Source organism: Lepidochelys kempii, chromosome 2 (assembly GCF_965140285.1).
Source record: "Lepidochelys kempii isolate rLepKem1 chromosome 2, rLepKem1.hap1, whole genome shotgun sequence".
NCBI lineage: Eukaryota > Metazoa > Chordata > Testudines > Cheloniidae > Lepidochelys > Lepidochelys kempii.
The window spans coordinates 237496765-237518009 of NC_136381.1; the positions used below are offsets into that span (position 1 = coordinate 237496765).

At 41.3% G+C, this 21245-nt stretch overlaps 1 protein-coding gene and 1 long non-coding RNA gene across 3 annotated transcripts in view; one reads left to right on the top strand and one right to left on the bottom strand.

Moving 5' to 3' along the window:
- The window catches only part of LOC144930253 (uncharacterized), a 56350-nt gene that overhangs the window by 8262 nt on the left and 26843 nt on the right, over window positions 1–21245 (bottom strand). The window lies entirely within an intron of this gene.
- LOC140907723 (phthioceranic/hydroxyphthioceranic acid synthase) lies at window positions 1024–21198 on the top strand. The gene is made up of 6 exons (XM_073334335.2): window positions 1024–1081; window positions 9947–10100; window positions 10630–10790; window positions 13229–13432; window positions 14998–15179; window positions 15474–21198. The coding sequence occupies exons 1-6, from the start codon at window positions 1024–1026 to the stop codon at window positions 21042–21044; spliced, it is 6330 nt and encodes a 2109-aa protein (XP_073190436.2). The 3' UTR covers window positions 21045–21198.

Genomic DNA, 21245 nt, shown 5'->3' on the forward strand with positions numbered 1-21245 from the left:
GAGAAAGCCATAACATGATCCAATGGCTGGAAGTTGAAGCTAGACAAATTCAGACTGGCAATAAATCATACATTTTTAACAATGAGGGTAATTAACCAGTGGAACAATTAACTAAGGGTCATGTTGGTAATTGGTAATTTTAAAGTCAAGATTGGATGTTTTTCTAAATTATATGCTTTAGGAATTATTTTGGGGAAGTTCTGTGGCCTGTGTTACACAAGAGGTCAGACTAGACAATCACAGTGGTCCCTTTTGGCCTCTGAATCTATTAATTACGGCACAGATGCCATAGATGTAACTAATTGGCTATTAACACCTTTCTATCCTATGATAGGGTTTCACTATGTCACATGACCTCTTTGTAATTTGTCACAACATGATTGGGTTGCTAACACTTTGGAGGACGGGATTAGAATTCAAAGTCATCTTGATAAATTGGGGAATTGGTCTGAAATCAACAAGATGAAAATTAAAAAAAGATAACTGCAAAGTATTACACTTGGGAAGAAAAAAATCAAATGCACAACTACAAAATGGGGAATAACTGGCTAGGCAGTAGTACCGCTGAAAAGGATCTGGGGGTTATAATGGCTCACTCACTGAATATGAGTCAACAGTATGATGCAGTTTTAAAAAGGCTAATATCAAAAAGGCTGAGATAATAGCAATCTGGTCACCATTTAGGAGTGTTAATCCTCCACAATTTACATAGAGTGCTCGAGATTAACTTTGTCTGGATCATAGAATATCAGGGTTGGAAGGGACCTCAGGAGGTCATCTAGTCCAACCCCCTGCTCAAAGCAGGGCCAATCCCCAATTTTTCCCCCCGATCCCTAAATGGCCCCCTCAAGGATTGAACTCACAACCCTGGGTTTAGCAGGCCAATGCTCAAACCACTGAGTGTGTGGTGCTTGTGGGAAGTTCACCTTCTGTAAGAATTTTTTTAATTAGACATACATACTTTCATTTGAATTATGTGACATCTAAAAGTGTATTTTGCAGCTCAAGAAAAAATTTGAAAAAATGACTGCGACTGGGGATGAAATTGCCATAGTGGGGATAGGATGCAATTTTCCCGGAGGTAAGTTTTGGGTAAATACAAATTACAATACTGACAGAGTATCAAAGAGTGCTGTCATTCAATCATTTGTTTTACTATGTGTTAAGAGATCTATAGGAAGTTTGCGCTACTGTGTAATATGTAGTAATGTAATAGGGAAGGGACTGCATCATTAGCTCTTTCATTTATGGGTTCAAACTACAAAATAAGGATCTGGGATTAGATTTGGAACACTTCATATGTTTTAAAGTTCAGAGAAGACATTTAGGAGTTAATACAGTAAGAGTCACTGCTCCAGGAAGTAGTGTGACTGATTTTGTCACTGCTTATGACAAATAAAGGGCTTGATCCAAAGCCCACTGAAGTTATTAGGAATCCTCTGATTGACTGTATTTGGCTTTGATTAGGCCCAAAGCATTAAGCTCTGTGACTACACATTCCTCCTCTCTGTGCTTCTGGCTTGGCGGGACCCAATTTTTGCTAATTGCTTCTTCACATAGGACCACATGAGGCAGTTTTTCATTGCTTTGAGATTTAGAGCAAAGCTGACCCAAAATATTATTTAAGATCAGCTTGTAAAAATCATGAGGTATTTAACATGACTGTCAACAGTTCACATAAGAGAGCCAAGGTGGGTGAGGTAATATCTTTTATTGGACCAACTTTTGTTGGTGAGAGATTCAAGTTTTCGAGTTCGAAGCTGTTCTTCGGGTGTGTCACAGCTAAATACAAGGAGAAACCAATTGTTTAGGATAAGTAGACATATTTCAAGGGACCATTCAAGGTGCAGTGAGCAGTTAAACACCTCTCTAGTCATAGGGCTTGTATTTAGCTATGGCACTCTGAGTACTGTGTCCAGTTTTGGGCCCCACACTTCAAGAAGGATGTGGATAAACTGGAGAGAGTCCAGCGAAGGGCAACAAAAATGATTAGGGGACTGGAACACATGAGTTATGAGGAGAGGCTGAGGGAGCTGGGATTGTTTAGCCTGCAGAAGAGAAGAATGAGGGGGGATTTGATAGCTGCTTTCAACTACCTGAAAGGGGGTTCCAAAGAGGATGGCTCTAGACTGTTCTCAATGGTAGCAGATGACAGAACGAGGAGTAATGGTCTCAAGTTGCAGTGGGGGAGGTTTAGATTGGATATTAGGAAAAAACTTTTTCACTAAGAGAGTGGTGAAACACTGGAATGCGTTACCTAGGGAGGTGGTAGAATCTCCTTCCTTAGAGGTTTTTAAGGTCAGGCTTGACAAAGCCCTGGCTGGGATGATTTAACTGGGAATTGGTCCTGCTTCGAGCAGGGGGTTGGACTAGATGACCTTCTGGGGTCCCTTCCAACCCTGATATTCTATGATTCTATGATTCTATGATTATGTCTACACTGCAATGTAACATACCCTGGGTTTGTTAACCTAGAGTCTGAGCCTTTACACTCATTTGTAACCCCAGGTTAGGAATTATTGAACCCTTGGTCCCAGTCTGGGGCTCCAGCATCTACACTGCATTATGCAGGCTTGAGTCCAACCACTCATATCCCAGATTTCCTAGCAACCTCCCAAAATGTGGCCATTCTAGCTTTTGTTCATAGTGCAGTGAGGGAAAACTTGACTGTCCACCAAACTTAACTGTCCAAAGGACAAGACAGTCAGCTTGTGGGACTGTGAAATACTTTTGGTGGACTCACAGAGCACAAGTCCAGTCGAGCTATGTCTATACTGCAAAGCAATAGGGCTTGAACCTTAGGTCCCAGCTTCACGCAGGCTCAGACCACCCACTCCCAGGGAATCCCAGGACCCTGGGTCAGCAAAATTTACATGTAGATGGAAGGGGGAGTTAGGCTTGAGCCTAAGTTCAAACCTGGGCTTACATTGCAGTGTACACATACCTTCTGAGTTCATGTCCCAGACCTGAAGAAGTGCTCTGTGAAAGCTTGTCTCTCACCAACAGAAGTTGGTCCAATAAAATACATTATCTCACCCACTTTGTCTTTTAATATCCTGGGATGAACTCAGCTGCAACAACACTGCATACAACAGTTCACATGGACTAATAGGTGGGTTCATTTCTAGGCTACAGGCCATATTGAGACCTGGGGTAAGCGTGTGTTGGTGATCTCTTGGTGTTCAAGGATGATTTTCTTCCAATAAAATGATAGCCAGTTATTACTGGTGCATCTACAGGTGACTAATGAGACCTATCCAGGATCCACAGACCTTGCCATAGTTGGGGCAGACATTTCCCAATGGAAGGGGTGGATCTGGATTGTTAAATTGGGCTGCAGAACATTCCTTCCTCGTTCCTGTTTCTCTGTTTCCAGTTGTCTCTGTTGGATCTCAAAATACTGGCATCCTTGCCACAAAGTCCTTTGGCATTTTGGTGAATCAAGGGCTTGGGTTTCCCATGAGTTTATGTCAATATTGCACTTCTTCATGTTGGCTTTGAGGGTGTCGTCTAAGTGCTTTTTTTTGCCTGCTCCTTGATCATTGACCCTGGCTCAGTTGTGAGAACATAATCTGCTTCGGGAGTCGACTTTCTAGCATTCAGAGAACATGACCAGCAAGTTCAACCCCATTAAGATCCATTCTTTACCCTAGGTCTACATTTTGCCCCAAGTCGCTAAATGAAAAGAATGTGGTGGTGTCATTCTGTTGCTGTTATAGGAACAGAAATACTTCTGAAAACCTGAGATCTGTGTGGACTATTAGACAAGGTCATGCAGCAATCAAGAAGTATGTGTCAGCCTTCAGATAACGTGGCTGTTTTAGTGCATATTATCAGGGCTTGACATTATTCTCTCTCATATACAAACTCTTCTGGTAACTTGAGATGTGGCAGAACTTTATGGACTACACCAGATTTACAAGCATGCATATATTTTAAAAACAGGATTTTCTTTTTAAAACACCAGTTATCTTTTTGGTGGTATTATTATTATTATATTATTATTATTTATTATTACGCATAGATCCTTCCTCGAGTAGCTCTGGGTTGTATTTCCCATATGGCACATGCAACCTCGTCATTCTCCCTTCAAAGGGCAAGCATTGGTGCATACCGTTATGGGACCCTGAATTATAACCACAGACACAACAATTAGATACTGGATAAACAAACATACATAACCCATGCCAAAGAATCAGGCTTAAAAATCTGGTTTTGGGAAACAAAAAGCACTGGGCCAAATTTTACCATGGTTGCACATTGGTGTAAATCGGGGAAAAAATGTGTCCATTTTATTATAGAGTTATGCAAATAAAAAGCATGTTAAAAATGACAACTCCAGGTAGATAGCTTTTCCTTCTCCTCCACCACCATCAGATTTTTTTCCAGTATCTTGTCTTTCACATTCACATATCATCCTGTTGCCTGATCCATCTGCCACTGGAGTCCCATTGACTTCAGTGGGAGCTGAATAGGGTCTTTGATGAGTAGGAAGCTTTCTTTCCAACCTCTCCAAGATACAACTCCAATACATTAATGCTTTCCCCCAAAATTGAACAAACGTTCTGAAAATTAATATTTATTATTTTATTATTTGTATTGTGGTAGCACCTAGAGGTCCAAGCTCTATTGGAGCCCCTTTGCACTATCACCATACATGCATATAGTGACTTGAGGGTCCCTTCCCCAAAGAGTTTACAATCTAAGGACTTGTCTACAGAGCAAGTTACTGTGCAGCTGCACTCCAGAAGTTTTACTGCATTCTAGCAGTGTCCACATCAGACATTACCACATGGCAAACTGGTGTGCTGTCGATTCATATTCTGGCTTGCATTGCAGTAACTTGCCATATAGACAAGCCCTAAGTAAATAGTTTGTATCTCTATTTCCTCTTTTGATTTTATATACATATTAGGGCTGTCAAGCAATTAAAAATTAATCACAATTAATTGCACAATTAAATAAATTAATCATGATTAATTGCATGATTAATCACGCTGTTAAACAATAATAGAATACCATTTATTTAAATTTTCTTGATGTTTTCTAAATTTTCAAATATATTAATTTCAATTGTAGCACAGAATACAAAGTCTACAGTGCTCACTTTATATTTATTTTTATTACAAATATTTGCACTGTAAAAAACAAAAGAAATAGTATTTTTCAATTCCCCCATTACAAGTACTATAGTGCAATCATTTTATCATGAAAATGCAACTTACAAATGTAGAATTATGTACAAAAATAACTGCATTTAAAACCAAAACAATGTAAAACTTTAGAGCCTACAAATGCACTCAGTCCTACTTCTTGTTCAGCCTATTGCTCAGACAAACAAGTATATTCACATTTATGGGAGATAATGCTGCCTGCTTCTTGTTTACAATGGCACCAAAAAGTCAGAACAGGCATTTGCATGGCACTGTTGTAGCCGGCATCGCAAGATATTTGCGTTCAAAATGCGCTAAAGATTCATATGTCCCTTCATGCTTCAACCACCATTCCAGAAGACATGTGTACATGCTGATAACAGGTTCTGCTCGATTACAATCCAAAGCAGTACAGACCAACAAAAGTTCATGTTCATCATCTGAGTCAGATGCCACCAGCAGATGGTTGATTTTCTTTTTTGGTGGTTCGGGTTCTGTAGTTTCTGCATCAGAGTGTTGGTCTTTTTAGATTTCTGAATGCATGCACCACATCTTGTCCCTCTCAGATTCTGGAAGGCACTTCAGATTCTTAAACCTTGGTTCAAGTGCTGTATCTTTAGAAATTTCACATTGGTAACTTCTTTGTGTTTTGTTAACTCTGCAGTGAAAGTGTTCTTAAAACAAACAACATATGTTGGGTCATCATCCAAGACTGCTATAACAAGAAATATATGGCAAAATGTGGGTAAAACAGAGCAGGAGACATACAATTCTCCCCCAAGGGGTTTAGTCACAAATTTAATTAATGCATTTTTTTAACGAGCATCATCAGCATGGAAATATGTCCTCTGGAAGCATGAAGGGGCATACAAATGTTTAGCATATCTGGCACATAAATACTTTGCAATGCTGTCTTCAAAAATGCCATGCAAACACCTGTTCTCACTTTCAGGTTACATTGTAAATAAGAAGTGGGCAGCATTTATCTCCCATAAATGTAAACAAACTTGTTTCTCTTAGCGATTGGCTGAACAAGAAGTAAGACTGAGTGGACTTGTAGGCTTTAAAGTTTTACATTGTTTTGTTTTTGAGTGAAGTTTTGTAATAAAAAAATCTACATTTGTAAGTTGCACTTTCATGATAAAGAGATTGCACTACAATACTTGTATGAGGTGAATTGAAAAATACTATTTCTTTTATCATTTTTACAGTGCAAACATTTGTAATAAAAATAATATAAAGTGAGCACTGTACACTTTGTATTCTGTGCTACAATTGAAATTAATATATTTGAAAATGTAGAAAAAATCCAAAAATATTTAATAAATTTCAGTTGGTATTCTATTGTTTAAGAGTGTGATTAAAGCTGCGATTAATCGCGATTAATTTTTTTGAGTTAATCGCATGAGTTAACTGCGATTAATCGACAGCCCTCAAATATATATATATATAAACACACACATACACCCCCACACCAATTCCTGTTTCCTTATATAATTACATCCAAACAAACTATGTAAAAGACAATTAAAGTTGCAATGTCAAGCACCCAGCTGTCAGGAAATAAGGTTGCCTGTGCAGCCTTAATTTGGACCCTTTGTGTGTATGCATTACAATATGGTCTTTAATTACATGATCACATACTATTTTCCCCAGAGCACCCTGCCTCATTCAGTGCACAAGACGAACAAACTCACTGAATGGGTAGCTTTCTAATATTTTTATTGTCCTTGTCATTCAATGTATGACCTTCTGCATTACTTACTGCACACCATCCAAACCTGCCTTGAATGTAGAATTATTATTTTCGTCCTGGGCTTTTCTGTGATGCTCTCATAGTATCTTAGTTCTTTACAAACATGAATGAGTCATGGGAGGACATATTATTATCCCCATTATATTCATGGAGAAATGAGGCACAGAAATTAAAGCCAGAAATGTCAAAAGTCTCAGCTAATATTGGGACACAAAATTACCCAATTTGAGACACACTGATTTTTCAGAGTACTTAGCATTTGATAATACTTTCTACGTTCAGAGCACAGCTCCCATTGACTTCAGCTGCAGATAAGAATGCTCAGCCCTTCTGCAAATTGGATCCTAGTTACCTCAAGTTGGGTTCCCAGAAAATGAGTAAAACACAGTGTCCACATGTGAAAATGTTGGTTATTGTGATTTACCCAGCATCTCATAGGAACTCTGTGGCAGAGGAAGGGATAGAATCCAGTTCTCCAGGGTGGCATTTAACTGAGACCATCCTTCCTTTTCTTTTAATCTCCCGCTTTATTCATCACGCAAATTCCAACTTCTGCAACAAATGAGAGAGGGGGTCATTCACAGCCTCATTCACTTCACTACACAACCTTGATTCATTCACAGAGCTCAATATGTCAAAGGGTGGCTGGCCCTTTAAATATACCAAGTCCAGCTTCCATGTGCTGGAACGGGTGTTCCCAGTTTCTTGAGTCCCCTGGCAGGCAGTGGGAACCTGCTAGGGAAAAATAGCCTCTAGAGAGAAAGCTATGGGAGGCAGTGCTCAGTTAAAAGAGCAAGAAAGAATCCTGTAAGAGGCCTTGAAGCTGGAGGGACTGAGAGAGACAAAGGGGAAAATCCCTTGGGAACTGTTGTAACAGACCCTGGTTGTCGGCGGGCAGGATCAAACCAGGGACTTCTGGAGCTTAGTGCATGAGCCTCTATCGCATGAGCTAAAAGCCAACTACCTCTTAGCTAAGGCTGTAGAGTGGACTCATTTTATCTCTCTGTCTAAGTGGTCCTGGTGCCACTAGATGGCCAGAACACCACACCCAGAAGGTGTGTGGGTTACACTGTCACTTGGGATAGGCTGAGGAACTGGCTTTTGTGTTTTGCCTATGTTTGGAAGGTAAAACTGTGCCTGGAAAGAGACTCTGCATGTGGCAGTGTGTCCTTCCTGGGCTGGGGACAAGCTACTATGTTACAATGTCCTGTGCACTGAATGAGGCAGGGGTACTATGGAAAAAATAGTATATGACCATGTAATTAAAGACCATATGGTAATACATACACACAAGGGAGATACATTAAGGTTGCATAGGGAACCTTAATTCTGGCATTTCCTAATATTTTGAGTGCTTGACTTTACAACCTTAATGTTCTTTTAATGAAGATAGGAATTTACATTTTAAAAAACACAAGTTTTTTTTAAAAAACACTTCCAAATTAAAAAAACAAACATTTCATCAGATGGAACCATCCTGACTCCCACGTGGATTATCATCAGGGCAGGGATCTTAAGTTCCACAGCACAGTCCTCCATCAGTTGAGTTAATGAAGTACCTGAGAGCACTAATCTTCTAGGTGGACCTGCCACTACAGGAGAATGAGACATACACACTTTGCCAGTGGGTTTCACAGCTATTTGCTAGACAGCAAAGTAATGTTGGGACTCAGGAGTAATAGGTTCAAATTCAGCTTCCGTACGGGAGCATTCTCTAGTGATTATGGACCTTTCTCCACCACCCTCCCCCAGCCAGTCTCTCCCTGTCCTGTCCTACTCCTATACCCCTAGTTTGTCATCTGTCTCCTCCCCTTTTGTTATCCCCCTGGCTCCTGCATGTCACCCGTCTGCTCAACTCCTGCTGTTTTGTCCCTCCTACTTCTATCCTCCCTCATTTTCTGTCCCCTCCACTCACAGCTCCAGCTGCTAAACCCCTTGCTTCCCTGCCCTGCATCTCTTCTTCTCCCCACCCACTTCCCTTCCCTTATCCCTCTGCACGCAAGTCAGGCTCTTTTTGTTTCTCTTTCTCCTTGCTGACTGGGCACCAGAAGTGGGAGAATTGGGCACACAGGAAAGACAGTCTCCTTAGAGGTCTGCAGCAGCCATAAGCAGCAATTGTAGGAAAAGTCCTGCTCATCCTTGCATCTTGGGGAAGGAGCATGCTCAGTCACCAATGCTAACAAACCCTTACTGAGCATGTGCAAACTGAGATTTTTCAAAAGCTTATAACTTGGCCAAGTTTGGGCAAATTTTCACAGGGATGGGAAAAAGCACATCTCTGAATCAAGAGAAACCCCGGCGCTGAGTTTCAAGTCCTTTCTCCAAAGCATTGAGGTCAGGTGTGAGAGCTTCTCATGGAAACGGCTGTAAGAGTTATTATTATTATTATGTATTTATTATTTGTATTACCATAGCACCTAGGAGCCCTAGTCCTGGACCACGACCCCATTGTGGAAGGTGCTACACAAACACAGCACAAAAAGGCAGTCCCTGCCCCAAGGAGGTTACAAACTAAGTATAAGACAACAGATGAATACAGTCTGACAGACAGACAGATGGGAAATAGAAGGAAACAGACAGACAATATTGGTCAGGATGTTTGACTGTGGGCTCAGCACACCAGTAGCCTGATGGACAAAACAGCATGGGCAAAGTTATAAGTAACTGATCATGGTCTTCTAGTGGGACCATCGTGTATAAACAAGATGGCAGATGTGACTATCTCTGATGCCCTTAATGGTTTGGAAAAACATCCCTACGTCTCTCAAAATGGAGAAAAAATGAGGATTTTGTGTGTGTTGTTTTGTTTTTTTGTAAAACACGCAGAATTTGAGGAGACACAGAAGCACCATTCATCTGCAAATCTTTAATTTCCTTATAACTTGGGAATTTTCATTTGCTTATCATCAGTAACTTTATTTTTAAAGACAATGTAACATTTTACTTTTATTCTGTAGATCTATGAGGATTTCAATTTCAGTATGTGCTGTTAAAAAAACCCATTTAATCTGTTTTAAAAAAAATATTCATGCAACAGGTGAAGGAATTGACAATTTCTGGCAAGTATTGGTGGAGGGCAGAAACTGTACCAGAGAAATAACCCCAGAAAGATTCAATATCAGAGAATGGTATGATCCAGATGATAACAAACCAGGAAAAATATGCACGACACGAGCTGCTCTTATTGATGGGTAAGCCTGTTTCTGTGTTCCAAAACCACTAGCCAAATTTTCTTAAATTATATGTTAAAGCTTAATCCTGTTCCCACTGAAGTAAATAGCTTTGGCTTCAATGGAGCCATCACAATTTACACCATCTGAGAATCTGCCCCTTTTCTCATAAGCAGAGCTGGTCGAAACACAGAATTTCCATTCCACATGAAATTTCAACATTTCAAAATATCTGAAATTTCAAATTTTTTTGTTTCAGAAAAATCAAACTGTTTTCATTTGCTATTTTTTCTAAACAAAACAAGGCAGTTGGCTGCCCCTGATTCCGTGGGGCACCCTGGGAATACTCTGCCAGTATCAGTATCAGACTGTCTCTGGGAAACATTTTTGATTTTGACAAATCAACAAATTCCGATTAGAAAAGTATCATTGGCATTTTTTCCAACCAGCTCTACTGTAAAACCTAACAATGCTATATATATATATATATATATATCTAGTAGTGTATGCTGTATATATATCATATCATTTCCTGGTTTGTATGTCTTAGATTTAACACATTTGACAACAGGCTGTTCAGAATTAATGATCTGGAAGCTGAGCGCATGGATCCTCAACAAAAGTTACTCCTGGAATGCACGTACAGAGCACTGGAGGATGCAGGAGTCACAATGGAAAATATCAGTGGCACCAAAACGGGGGTTTTTGTTGGTAAGCTCGCAGTCTAATGACAAACTATTTCATACATTTAACATCTTGGAAAACAGTACACATTTCCATATACTATATAAAGTTATCTAACTTTATCTAATGATAGAAAATCTAAGGCTAACATACTAGGAACAATGCTTCATACTGTATGTTATAAACAGCTCACATTATCTAATTAGGTCATGGTATTGTTCATTGCTACATAAATGATACTCTAAGGCAGTGGTCTCCAAACTTTTTGGATCGCACACCCCCGGGCCAGCTCTAGGGAAGCAAAAAAAAGAGCTGCCGCCGGCATGCCGCCGAAGACGGAGCGGGGAGAGCCGAGCTGCCGCCGGCGTGCCGCCGAAGATGGAGTGGGGAGAGCCGAGCTGCTGCCGGTGTGCCACCAAAGAATCAAAGGTCCAGGAGCGCTGCCGCCACCGTGGTAGTGGCGCTTCTTCTGTGGCACTCCTCCTGCCGCGCACCCCCAGAAATGGTCTTACGTACCCCCTGGGGTGTGCGCACCCCACTTTGGAGGCCACTGCTCTAAGGCAGTGGTTTTCAAACTTCGGGTTGTGAGCCAGTACTGGGTTACGGAATGTAAGGCACTGGGTTGCGGCAGCTCTGGTCAGCACCACCGACCAGGCCATTAAAAGTCCCATCAGCGGTGCTGCCTGGTAAGGCAGGCTAGTCCCTACCTGTTCTAACACTGCGCTGCACCCAGGAAGTGCCCAGCAGCAGGTCCGGCTCCTAGGCGGGGGGGCCACAGGACTCCAAGCACTGCCCCCACCCCGAGCATTGGCTCCGCACTCCCATTGGTCAGTTCCCGGCCAATGGGAGCTAGGAGAGCAGTGCCTGCGGGCGAGAACCGTGTGGAGCTGCTTGCGCGCCTCTGCTTAGGAGTCAGACCTGCTGCTGGTCGCTGTAAGGTAGGGAAGGTAGCCACCTGAGGTAAGGTGGGAAGCCTGCCTTAGCACCCCTGCTACGCTGCTGACCAGGAGCCGCTTGAGGTAAGCCCATGCCCCAATCCCCTGCCTCAGCCCTGAGCCCCTCCCACACCCCAAACCCCTCATCCCCAGCTCCGTTGGGTTGCGGGCATCAACAATTTTCTTCAACTGGGTCACCAGAAAAAAAGTTTGAAAACCACTGCTCTAAGGTTAAGTCTACACTAGAGAGCTTACAGCAGTGCAGTTGTACTGGTATCTGCACAGCTTAAGATCTCTAGTGTAGCCGCTTTAAGCCAATGAGAAAGAACGCTCCTGTCGACATAATTAATCCACCCCCACGAGCGGTGGTTGCTATGTTGGTGGGAGAGCTTTGTGCCCACACCGGCACTTATATTGTTGTAACTTATGTCGCTCAGAGGCTGGAATATTCAGACCCCTGAGCGACATAAGTTTTGCTGACATAAGTGGTAGTGTAGACATAGCCTAAGTCTAAATCACAAACAGCACTGCCTGGCTAAGGAGTGGGGTGGACACTGTGCTCTCTGGACGGAAGTAGCACTGTGGATGCTTCCCTTGCATTCCTGATGACTCTGGGAGCCTTTGTACCTCCAGCTCCTGATGCTCCAGCTGGACCGGTCCAGCTCCTCCCTCCTCCCACTGCAGGGCTGCATGCCCACAGACTCAGTAACACGGCTCCTTTCCCCTCCCCTGCCTGCTCACAGGGAATCACAGAATATTAGGGTTGGAAGAGACCTCAGGAGGTTGTCTAGTCCAACCCCTTGCTGAAAGCAGGATTAACACCAATTAAATTATCCCAGCTAGGGCTTTGTCAAGCCAAGCCTTAAAAATCTTCAAGGAGGGAGATTCCAGCACCTCCCTAGGCAACCCATTTCAGTCCAGGGAGACTATTGGGAGTGCAGCTCCTGCTCTTGCCTCACCAAACCCAATGTCTCATAAGCAAGCTAAGCCCTGCATGGCCACATGGGATGGTTCTTATACGGCCTCACTGCCCTGCCCAGCTGCATAGGGCTGTGTCAATATCAAGCACTAAGGCCTGGGCTACACAAGAAAGTTGCGCTGGTTTCACTAAAGGTGTGATTTTAAACCCAGCCAGTTAACCAGAGCAAAAGGCTCCGTGGACTCTCTTATTTCCATTTAAACCAGGCTCATTTGGGTTTAGTTTAAGTATTTAGGAATCCGTTTAAGTTAAAACAAAATAGGGGTTTGTCCCAGTGTCACTGAATCAGTTTAGAATCACACCTTTAGTTAGACTAGGGCAACTTTCTCTTGCAGACACGCCCTTCATGTCATTTAACATCTTCAGACAGATTTCAAGTCTCAAATATATAGATCAGGAGTGAAATCCAATACAGCCAGGATTTCACCTTAGGTGCTGACATAAAACAGCATAGGATTAAATTAGGAGAGCAAAGAACACCACTAGGTTTAGATCTGATCACCTGTTTTAATCTCTTTTACTAACATGAAACAAGTCTGCTGTTTTTACAGGTCTTATGAATCGAGACTATGAGATCATCGCAAGCAGAGCAGTAACTGAAATAAATCATTACGATGGGACTGGGGCAGCAATGAGCATAGCTGCTAACAGGATTTCATACACTTTTAATCTGACTGGACCATCACTTGCCATTGATACTGCATGCTCATCATTTCTTTTTGCTTTGCATTACGCCTCACAAGCAGTTAAACAAGGTATTGGGACTAAAAGTAAATAAGCAAATAAATTAGGATTGCTACAGCAATTAAACTGCTAAGGTATATATGTGCAGTACTAGAATTTGACTAATATCACAGCTAGTAAGGACTAAAAGCATTTGCATTTCACCATTACCAAAATGAACAAAATGAAACCTTTGCACTCGCAGTTCCTGTGATAGGCAACAGCAATTGCCAATCACTCTCACTGATTATCAGCAACCATGAAAGATTTCAGTATGACGTTCTGCGGTGCAATCCAGACCAGTGAGGGGTTGTGTCACCTCCTGTCCTGTAATCTGGGATACCTCACAATGCTTTGCTGCTGCAGCTCCCAACCTGGGCCGCTCACAAACAGCAAAATAGCATGCAAGTCACACCGTGTGTGTCTGTATATAGCTACAGCTTGCCAGCACTCTCCAGTCACACTCTGGCTTCCACCAACTTTGTTTACCACATGCAGGAGAATGTGGTAAACATGTTTACCACATGCACTGCATGTTTACCACATGCAGTCTGGCTCAAAGTTCAAAGTCTGTTTCTTTTGTCTTCGTAAGTGAAAGAGAGAGAGCGATGGTTAGGGAGGGATAACTTGAGATGTTTTTCCTTTGGGATGTTTATAGTTCAGTCACCCTTTGAAATGCATTTTCCTGAGGTTTACCCTTCTAGACAAAGTTCATTCTCGATGTGAGGAAGGAAACAAGGAGTCTCATTGTGAAAGACATTTCATGCTATTGTTTGATAAAATGAAGATTTCCTTCTCTGCCTAGGGTGACCAAACAGCAATTGTGAAAAATCGTGACGGGGGTGGGGGGGTAACAGGAGCCTATATAAGAAAAAGACCCAAAAATCGGGACTGTCCCTATAAAAGCGGGACATCTGGTCACCCTGTCTCTGCCTCTTACTACTTACCTGTAAAGTGAGGTAAACACACATTCCTGTGTTTAAGATAGACCTACCTAATCTGGCCTATGTGTGCTTGGACATGTGTCACCACCAATATTCCTGGGGAATTCATAACTTTACGTGTAATGTTGCTACCTAAATTTCACCATGATATTATTGACCCATGAGTTATTAGTTTTCAAATGATACCTCCTATTTTGCACAAAGATTATTACAATAGTGTGTAGGGTGTGAATATAGGGGCGCATTTGGTCACAAAGAGCTTTCCATTTTTAGGAGCTTGCGAAATTGTTAGTGGCTGCCATTCCGCCCTATCACACTATCATGATACATGGAGGATTGGGTGGTTTTTTTACTTTTATTTTTTTAGACAAAGAGCATTTACTACCTCAGTGACTTCTAATAATATTCTGCTGTCTACTCAGGCCCATTCCAAACACTGAGAATGTTACCATCTGTTGGGTTTCAGGGCCTGAAAGTCTGAATTAGTCTATGAACTTTCAGTGGGTCAGTTCTGTTTTTATAGTCTCTCTGCAAATTCTTTCATTTTATCAGCAATGGGCAATGCTGTCAATTCAAGTATATTACTATAGTGTATTAATGTAAATCTGTAGAGATGCACAGAAGATGGAAAACAGACATTTATTTTACTACAGGAGATTGTGAAGCGGCTCTGTGTGGAGGAGTGAACTGCATTATAGATCCCCGCACCTTCGTATCTCTGAGTAAAGCAAAAATGATCTCTCCCGAGGGGATGAGTAAGCCCTTTTCTAAAAAGGCAAATGGTTACGGAAGGGGAGAAGGCTGTGGTGTTCTTTTACTGAAGCCACTAAAAAAGGTAGGTTTATTTTCATAGAGCTTCCAAAAATGAGATTTCCAGGTAACCAGGACTGTGTAATTCCCATTCTAATATGTCCTCCTATAGGAGGACATATTCACAGCTTTAGATGCAACTCTTCGACTGTGAAGTTAATATCCAGGGGTAAAATATTTAGGCACTTATCCTAGTGTAAGAGAGAAGAGTACACTGAACAATAAAAGAAAATGTTCTGTCTGCTCTTGCTTTTGTGGTCTTCCTTACATTGTAAAAATTCCAAATGATCTCATACATTAATTCCTTCTTCTGAAACAGGCACTAGAAGACCACAACAGAATATGGGGAGTTATAAACATCAGTGCAGTAAATCAGAATGGCAGATCCGTGACTCCAATCACAAGACCATCTCAGACAGCACAGGAAAAGTTACTACGCAGCATTTATCTGACTCATGTTGACCCATCAGTTGTGCAGTATGTTGAAGCACATGGCACAGGAACTCCTGCTGGAGATCCTACAGAAGCAGAGAGCCTAGGTAGCATCATTGGTAATAACAGATCTCCTGAAATGCCTGTTCTAAAGATTGGTTCTGTTAAAGGGAATGTTGGCCATGCTGAATCAGCCGCCGGGGCAGCTGGGTTAATTAAAGTTCTTTTAATGATGCACCATGAAATGATTGTTCCATCTTTGCACTACAGAGAGGATATTAGTAGCATAAATACAGAAAAATTAAATCTATCAATTCCAACGACTGTAGAGAAATGGGAAGAGTCGAGAGAATTTGGAAGAGTAGCTGGTGTCAGCTGTTTTGGATTTGGGGGAACCAATGCCCATGTTGTTATCAGACAGTTCAAGCAAACACAGGTTCTTCCCTCTTTTAAACGACCGATTGAATTATTTGTACTCTCTGCGGCTTCAAGCAAATCCCTCAACTTGACAATGGAAGACACAGCTGAGCAGTTAAACAAAAGCACCTCAGTAACTCTCCCAAATCTGGCCTATACATCTGCCTGTAGAAGAAGCCATGTAAATTACAAGTACAGACAAGCATTTGTTACAAACTCTCTTCGACATTTACAGCAACAAGTTGCATTAGCAACTAAAACAGAAATAACTCCATCAAAGACGACTCCACAACTAGTTTTTGTGTTCTGTGCTAATGGAGTAAATTTCAAAGGGATCTGCAAGACATTATTGAGTTCAGAGGCAGTATTCAGAGACAAATGTAAAGAAATAGAAATGTTATTTCAGCAGTATGTACCCATCAGCCTCCTGGAATTAACAGAAAGTGAATGTGAGGATTTCTCAAGGCCAGAAATTGCCCAGCCGTTGCTTTTTACTCTCCAGGTTGCCTTAACTTCTCTTCTGAAACACTGGGGAATTAAGCCAGTGGCTGCTGTTGGCCATTCAGTTGGAGAAGTTGCTGCTGCCCATTGTGGAGGGTTTCTGTCCCTTGAAGATGCCGTCAAAGTAATTTATCACAGGAGTAGGTTACAGGCGAAGGTTACCGGAGGCAGAATGTTGGTAGTTGGTAACATCCCTGTTCAAGAAGTATCAGAAGCCCTCGGCCCGTATTCTGGGAAGGTGTGCATTGCAGCTTTTAACAGCCCTTCTTCCTGTACCTTGTCTGGAGACGCAGACGCTGTGAGTGCCCTTCAGAAAAAACTAGCTCAACTGTTCAGCAAGAGAGACATATTTCTTCATGTTTTACATGTCCCAACTGCGTACCACAGCCACATGATGGATCCAATAGTAAAGGAGATGATGGAGCATTTACAGCATTTGGAAAAACAGAAGCCGGAAATTGAAGTGATTTCAACACTGACTGGGAAGGCTGCTTCCGCAGATGATTTCACTACAGGCAAGTTCTGGGCCCGACATGCTCGAGATCCTGTTGCTTTCACACAGGCCATAGTGACTTCAGCTAGAGAAAAGGACAATGTTGTGTTTGTTGAAATAGGCCCTGAAAGAGCATTACAGAGGTATATAATGGAAACGCTAGGCAAACAAACTAGAGTTTTGTCCTCCTTGCAAACTGATAAAGAATATCAGACGCTTCTTACTCTTGCAGGGAATCTCTTTGAACTGGGATATAATCCTGACTGGCATCACTTTTGTGAAGGGTATCAAAGTATTCCAGCAGCGTTTCCCAGGTATCAGTTTGATCGTAAGAAGCTAATGGGCTATTTGGACATCCATCATCAAGCAAATCGAAGAGCTGTAAACTCAAATCATCCTTTGATTTACAGTTTGAACAACGACAACACCGAATTCAACTGCCCAGTGTCCCAGGCATTAGCACCCTATTTATATGAGCACAAGAACAATGGCGTTGCTTTAGTTCCAGGTGCATTTTTTGTAGAGCTCGCTTTGGCGTCTGTGATGAGTAGCTCGAGGCCGAAAGTGCCTTTAAGTACTTGTCAGATTAATATCAATTTTTTGGCACCATGTGTTTTAAACCAGAAGTCCCATGTTTTAAAGATAGAATTGGCATCACAAAAATCAGTGACAGATTTCAAAATACTGTCATCCTCAGCTGCAGTTTATGCATCAGGACAAATTGCAAAGAAGTCTGAACCTGCGGTGGAAGAAAACAGCATCTCCTTTCAAGACATCTTTCAGAGGTGTAAATCAGTAGTTACAGCAGATGAGGTTTATGAAACACTGTCTCAGGTTGGATTTCAATATGGTTCCATGTTCAGACAGTTAAGGGATGTATTTTACTGTGAAGAGCTAAAAGAAGCTATAACCAGCATAAAGGTGAACAGAGAGACCAGAGAAGAGATATCTGACTATTGTATCCATCCAGTGCTGTTAGACTGTTTTCTACAGATGACAGCTGTCATGATGACAATAACTTTCCAAACCAGAGCAGGCTTTCCTTCTGGCATAGGCAGCCTTGTAGTTTTCAGACCTTTGGAGGAGGAAATGATGATATATTTGAAAACAAGCAAATCAATTAGGAACTACTTAGAGGTCTGTGGATGCTTTACAGATAAATGTGGCTCTGTTTTGGCAGAACTGAAACATGTTGGGATCACTTTTATGAAGCCAACATCCCCAAGAGACAACGACTTGCTCTTTGAAAATAAGTGGAAAGAAATTTTCCCCCCTCAGACCATAGGAAGTTTAGGGGAAGCACCCAGAGTCATTGTGTTTGCTGACAAACTTGGAATAGCTCAGCAACTCAAAAAATACTTACACAATGAGTCAAGATATGTTATGTATGAAGATTGGGAGACGTTGCTGGAAGCGAAGAGTTCAGAAATGACTGCACAACATCAAATGAAAAGGGAGCTTGAAGACTACCAGGAAGTTTTGTTCATGTGGGGAATTCAGAAGTTAAATGACGAGTTCCCAAGCAAAGTGGTGGCACATTTAGCTAAATGTTGTGAGGCTTATCGCCAAATTATTGTGGCATTAAGAGAGAAAAAATCCAGTTGTTCAGTTAGAATAATCACGTACAGAACAACAGATAGAAATGTAGATCATCTTAACCCTGGATTTGCTTTGTGTGGCATGACGAGAACCTGCGTAATAGAAGTTTCAGGAATCACATTTCAGGTGATTGACATCAGCTCTTCGAGTACACTGGACATCTCAGCCTTAGCAGATGTTATTGTAAAATATAAAGGACAGGATTATCCAGAAATCTGGATCAATCAAGGAAGAATTTACACTTCAGAAATCAGACGCACACCATTTAAAGATGTGGATTACAGTCAACCTTCAAAGTCTCCTCAGAACTCAGAGACGTTCACTTTATACACTACAGATCCTTACCAAGTGAAAGATTTATCTGCGGAAATAGCCAATAATACTATTACTCAGCTTGAAAATCACAGTGTTGAAGTTCAAATGGATAAAATATGCATCCATTCAGAAGATTATTTTCCTGTTAGCGTTTCAAGCTGTAACTTTGGGAATACGTTGTATTGGAATTCATATACAAAAGACACACACAAGCTTTTAGCTCTGGACTTCAGTGGCACAATAACTGCAATAGGCAGTGAAGTGAAAAAAGTTAAGGTGGGAGATCAAGTTGTTTCATGTTATCCTGTTGTTGCATCATCAAGAGTCAAGGTTCCAGGGACAGTTTGTTTCAACATCAAGAAGTTTCCATGCTTTAGAAATGTTCCTTGTGTGTCATACTTTATGGTAGCATGGGAAATTTTAAATCAAACATTACCAAAGGTGAAACACAGTGGGACTTTAGGTATTATTTCTACTGAACCAGAATCAGTTTTGTGCAAAGTGCTTACTCTGACAGCACAGGAAACAGGCTGGAGAACAGTACTTGCAACACCTACATCTGATCAGTGGCAACGTGTAAATCAGTGCAATGCCCTTGTTTATCTGCCTCCAATAGATGGAATGTCTAAGGAATTTCTAGTCCATCTTTCCCACCTCCGAGACCTTGTGATAGTACATGGTAATCAACAGTCTGAATGTTTTCGATACCTACTTGGAAGTGATCAAGAAAATATCCGTGTTCATGTACTGAAACTTATCAGTATCTTTCAGAAAGCATCTCTAAAACAATGCCTAAGGGCTGTCCATGGATGGATCAAATCAATGCAAATGAAACAATTTCAAAACCTATCATATTCTGTTTTTCAGCAGACTGAGAACTTTGAAAGTACAAACACTGCAGTGACCTCCTATTTCACTTGCAGATGTATCCCACTTGCTGTGCTAAAAGGGGATGGGAAGACCAACAGGATTTCAGACATACCAGTATATGAAGCACAGAAGAAAATGTTTAAGCAGAATGCAGTTTACATAGTGGCAGGGGGACTCACTGGGCTTGGATTTGAAACTGTGAAATTTATAGCCCAGAACGGAGGGGGCTGTATTGCGATACTTTCAAGGAGCAATCCAAGCAGTGAGAAGCAAGAAGAAATCAAGGCTTTGCAAAATCAGTATGAAGGAAGCAGAATAGTCAGTCTTCAGTGTAATGTTATTTCTCACTTACAGGTTGAGGAAGCTATCAGTTCAATTGACATAGTCTTTCCAAAGAGTCCAATCAAAGGTGTATTCCACAGTGCTGTGGTTTTGCATGATGGACGTCTTGAAGCTCTGAACCTGTCTCACTTTGAGAAAGTGTTAAGTCCCAAAGTTGCAGGGGCAATAAATCTCCACCGGGCTACCATAGGGCAGGAACTTGACTATTTTGTGTGTTACTCCTCTGTTACTTCATTTATTGGAAATTCGTCACAAGCAAACTATGCTGCTGCTAATTCTTTCCTGGATGTTTTCTGCCACTACAGGAGGAATTGTGGACTTTCAGGACAATCCATTAATTGGGGTGCCTTGAATCTTGGATTATTGCTAAATCAAAATCACATTCAAAATATTTTGGAATTCAAAGGCATAGATATTCTGCAGATACATGAAATTTATGAATATCTTAAAAAAAGCTTAATTCTGAATAATCCTCAGCAAGCTGTAGTAAAATTAAATTTTGGAACTCTAAGCAATCACGTTCTTTCTCGAATAGCATCAGTCAAAAGTCGCTTCTATACACTAATTACAGAAGAACTGGGCAGTAAGCTTGACCTATCTGAACAAAGTACATCTCAGAATATATCTCCCATCAATTCTGAAGATTATATCACCTCTCTGGTGAGTTATCTCAGTAATACAAACTTGAGTGATCTTACAATGAACAAATCACTTGCATCACTGGGCATGGACTCTATGTTAGCCATGACACTACAGAATCGTATCTTTCATGAGAGAAGGGTGGAAATCCCCCTTGTGAAACTACTTGATCCTTACACAACTATGTCGAGTTTAGTACTACTTTTAGAGGAAAGTTCTAAAGAAAGTGGGATACTTGAGAAAACAACTCATGTAGCAGAAAATATCTATTATGGAAACTGATGATAGAAACCCATTCATGTAGCAATTTGGTAATTCTGAAGCTACTTGGACCCTAGTGATATTTTGAAAAGAATCATCATAGATTTGAGGTCGAGTAAAGCTTTCAGTAATAATAAGTTAGCTCTTTTGGCCATTAAATCATCTTAGTTTTGATACTACATTAGCTGTGTTACTCTGTGTTTTATCGGATGTATCATACCT

Coding starts and splice junctions, on each gene's coding strand:
- LOC140907723 (XM_073334335.2), top strand. CDS start 1,024: ATGACTGCGACTGGGGATGAAATTGCCATAGTGGGGATAGGATGCAAT. Junction 10,791..13,228: donor CAAAACGGGGGTTTTTGTTG/GTAAGCTCGCAG, acceptor CTGTTTTTACAG/GTCTTATGAATCGAGACTAT. Junction 13,433..14,997: donor CTCACAAGCAGTTAAACAAG/GTATTGGGACTA, acceptor ATTTTACTACAG/GAGATTGTGAAGCGGCTCTG.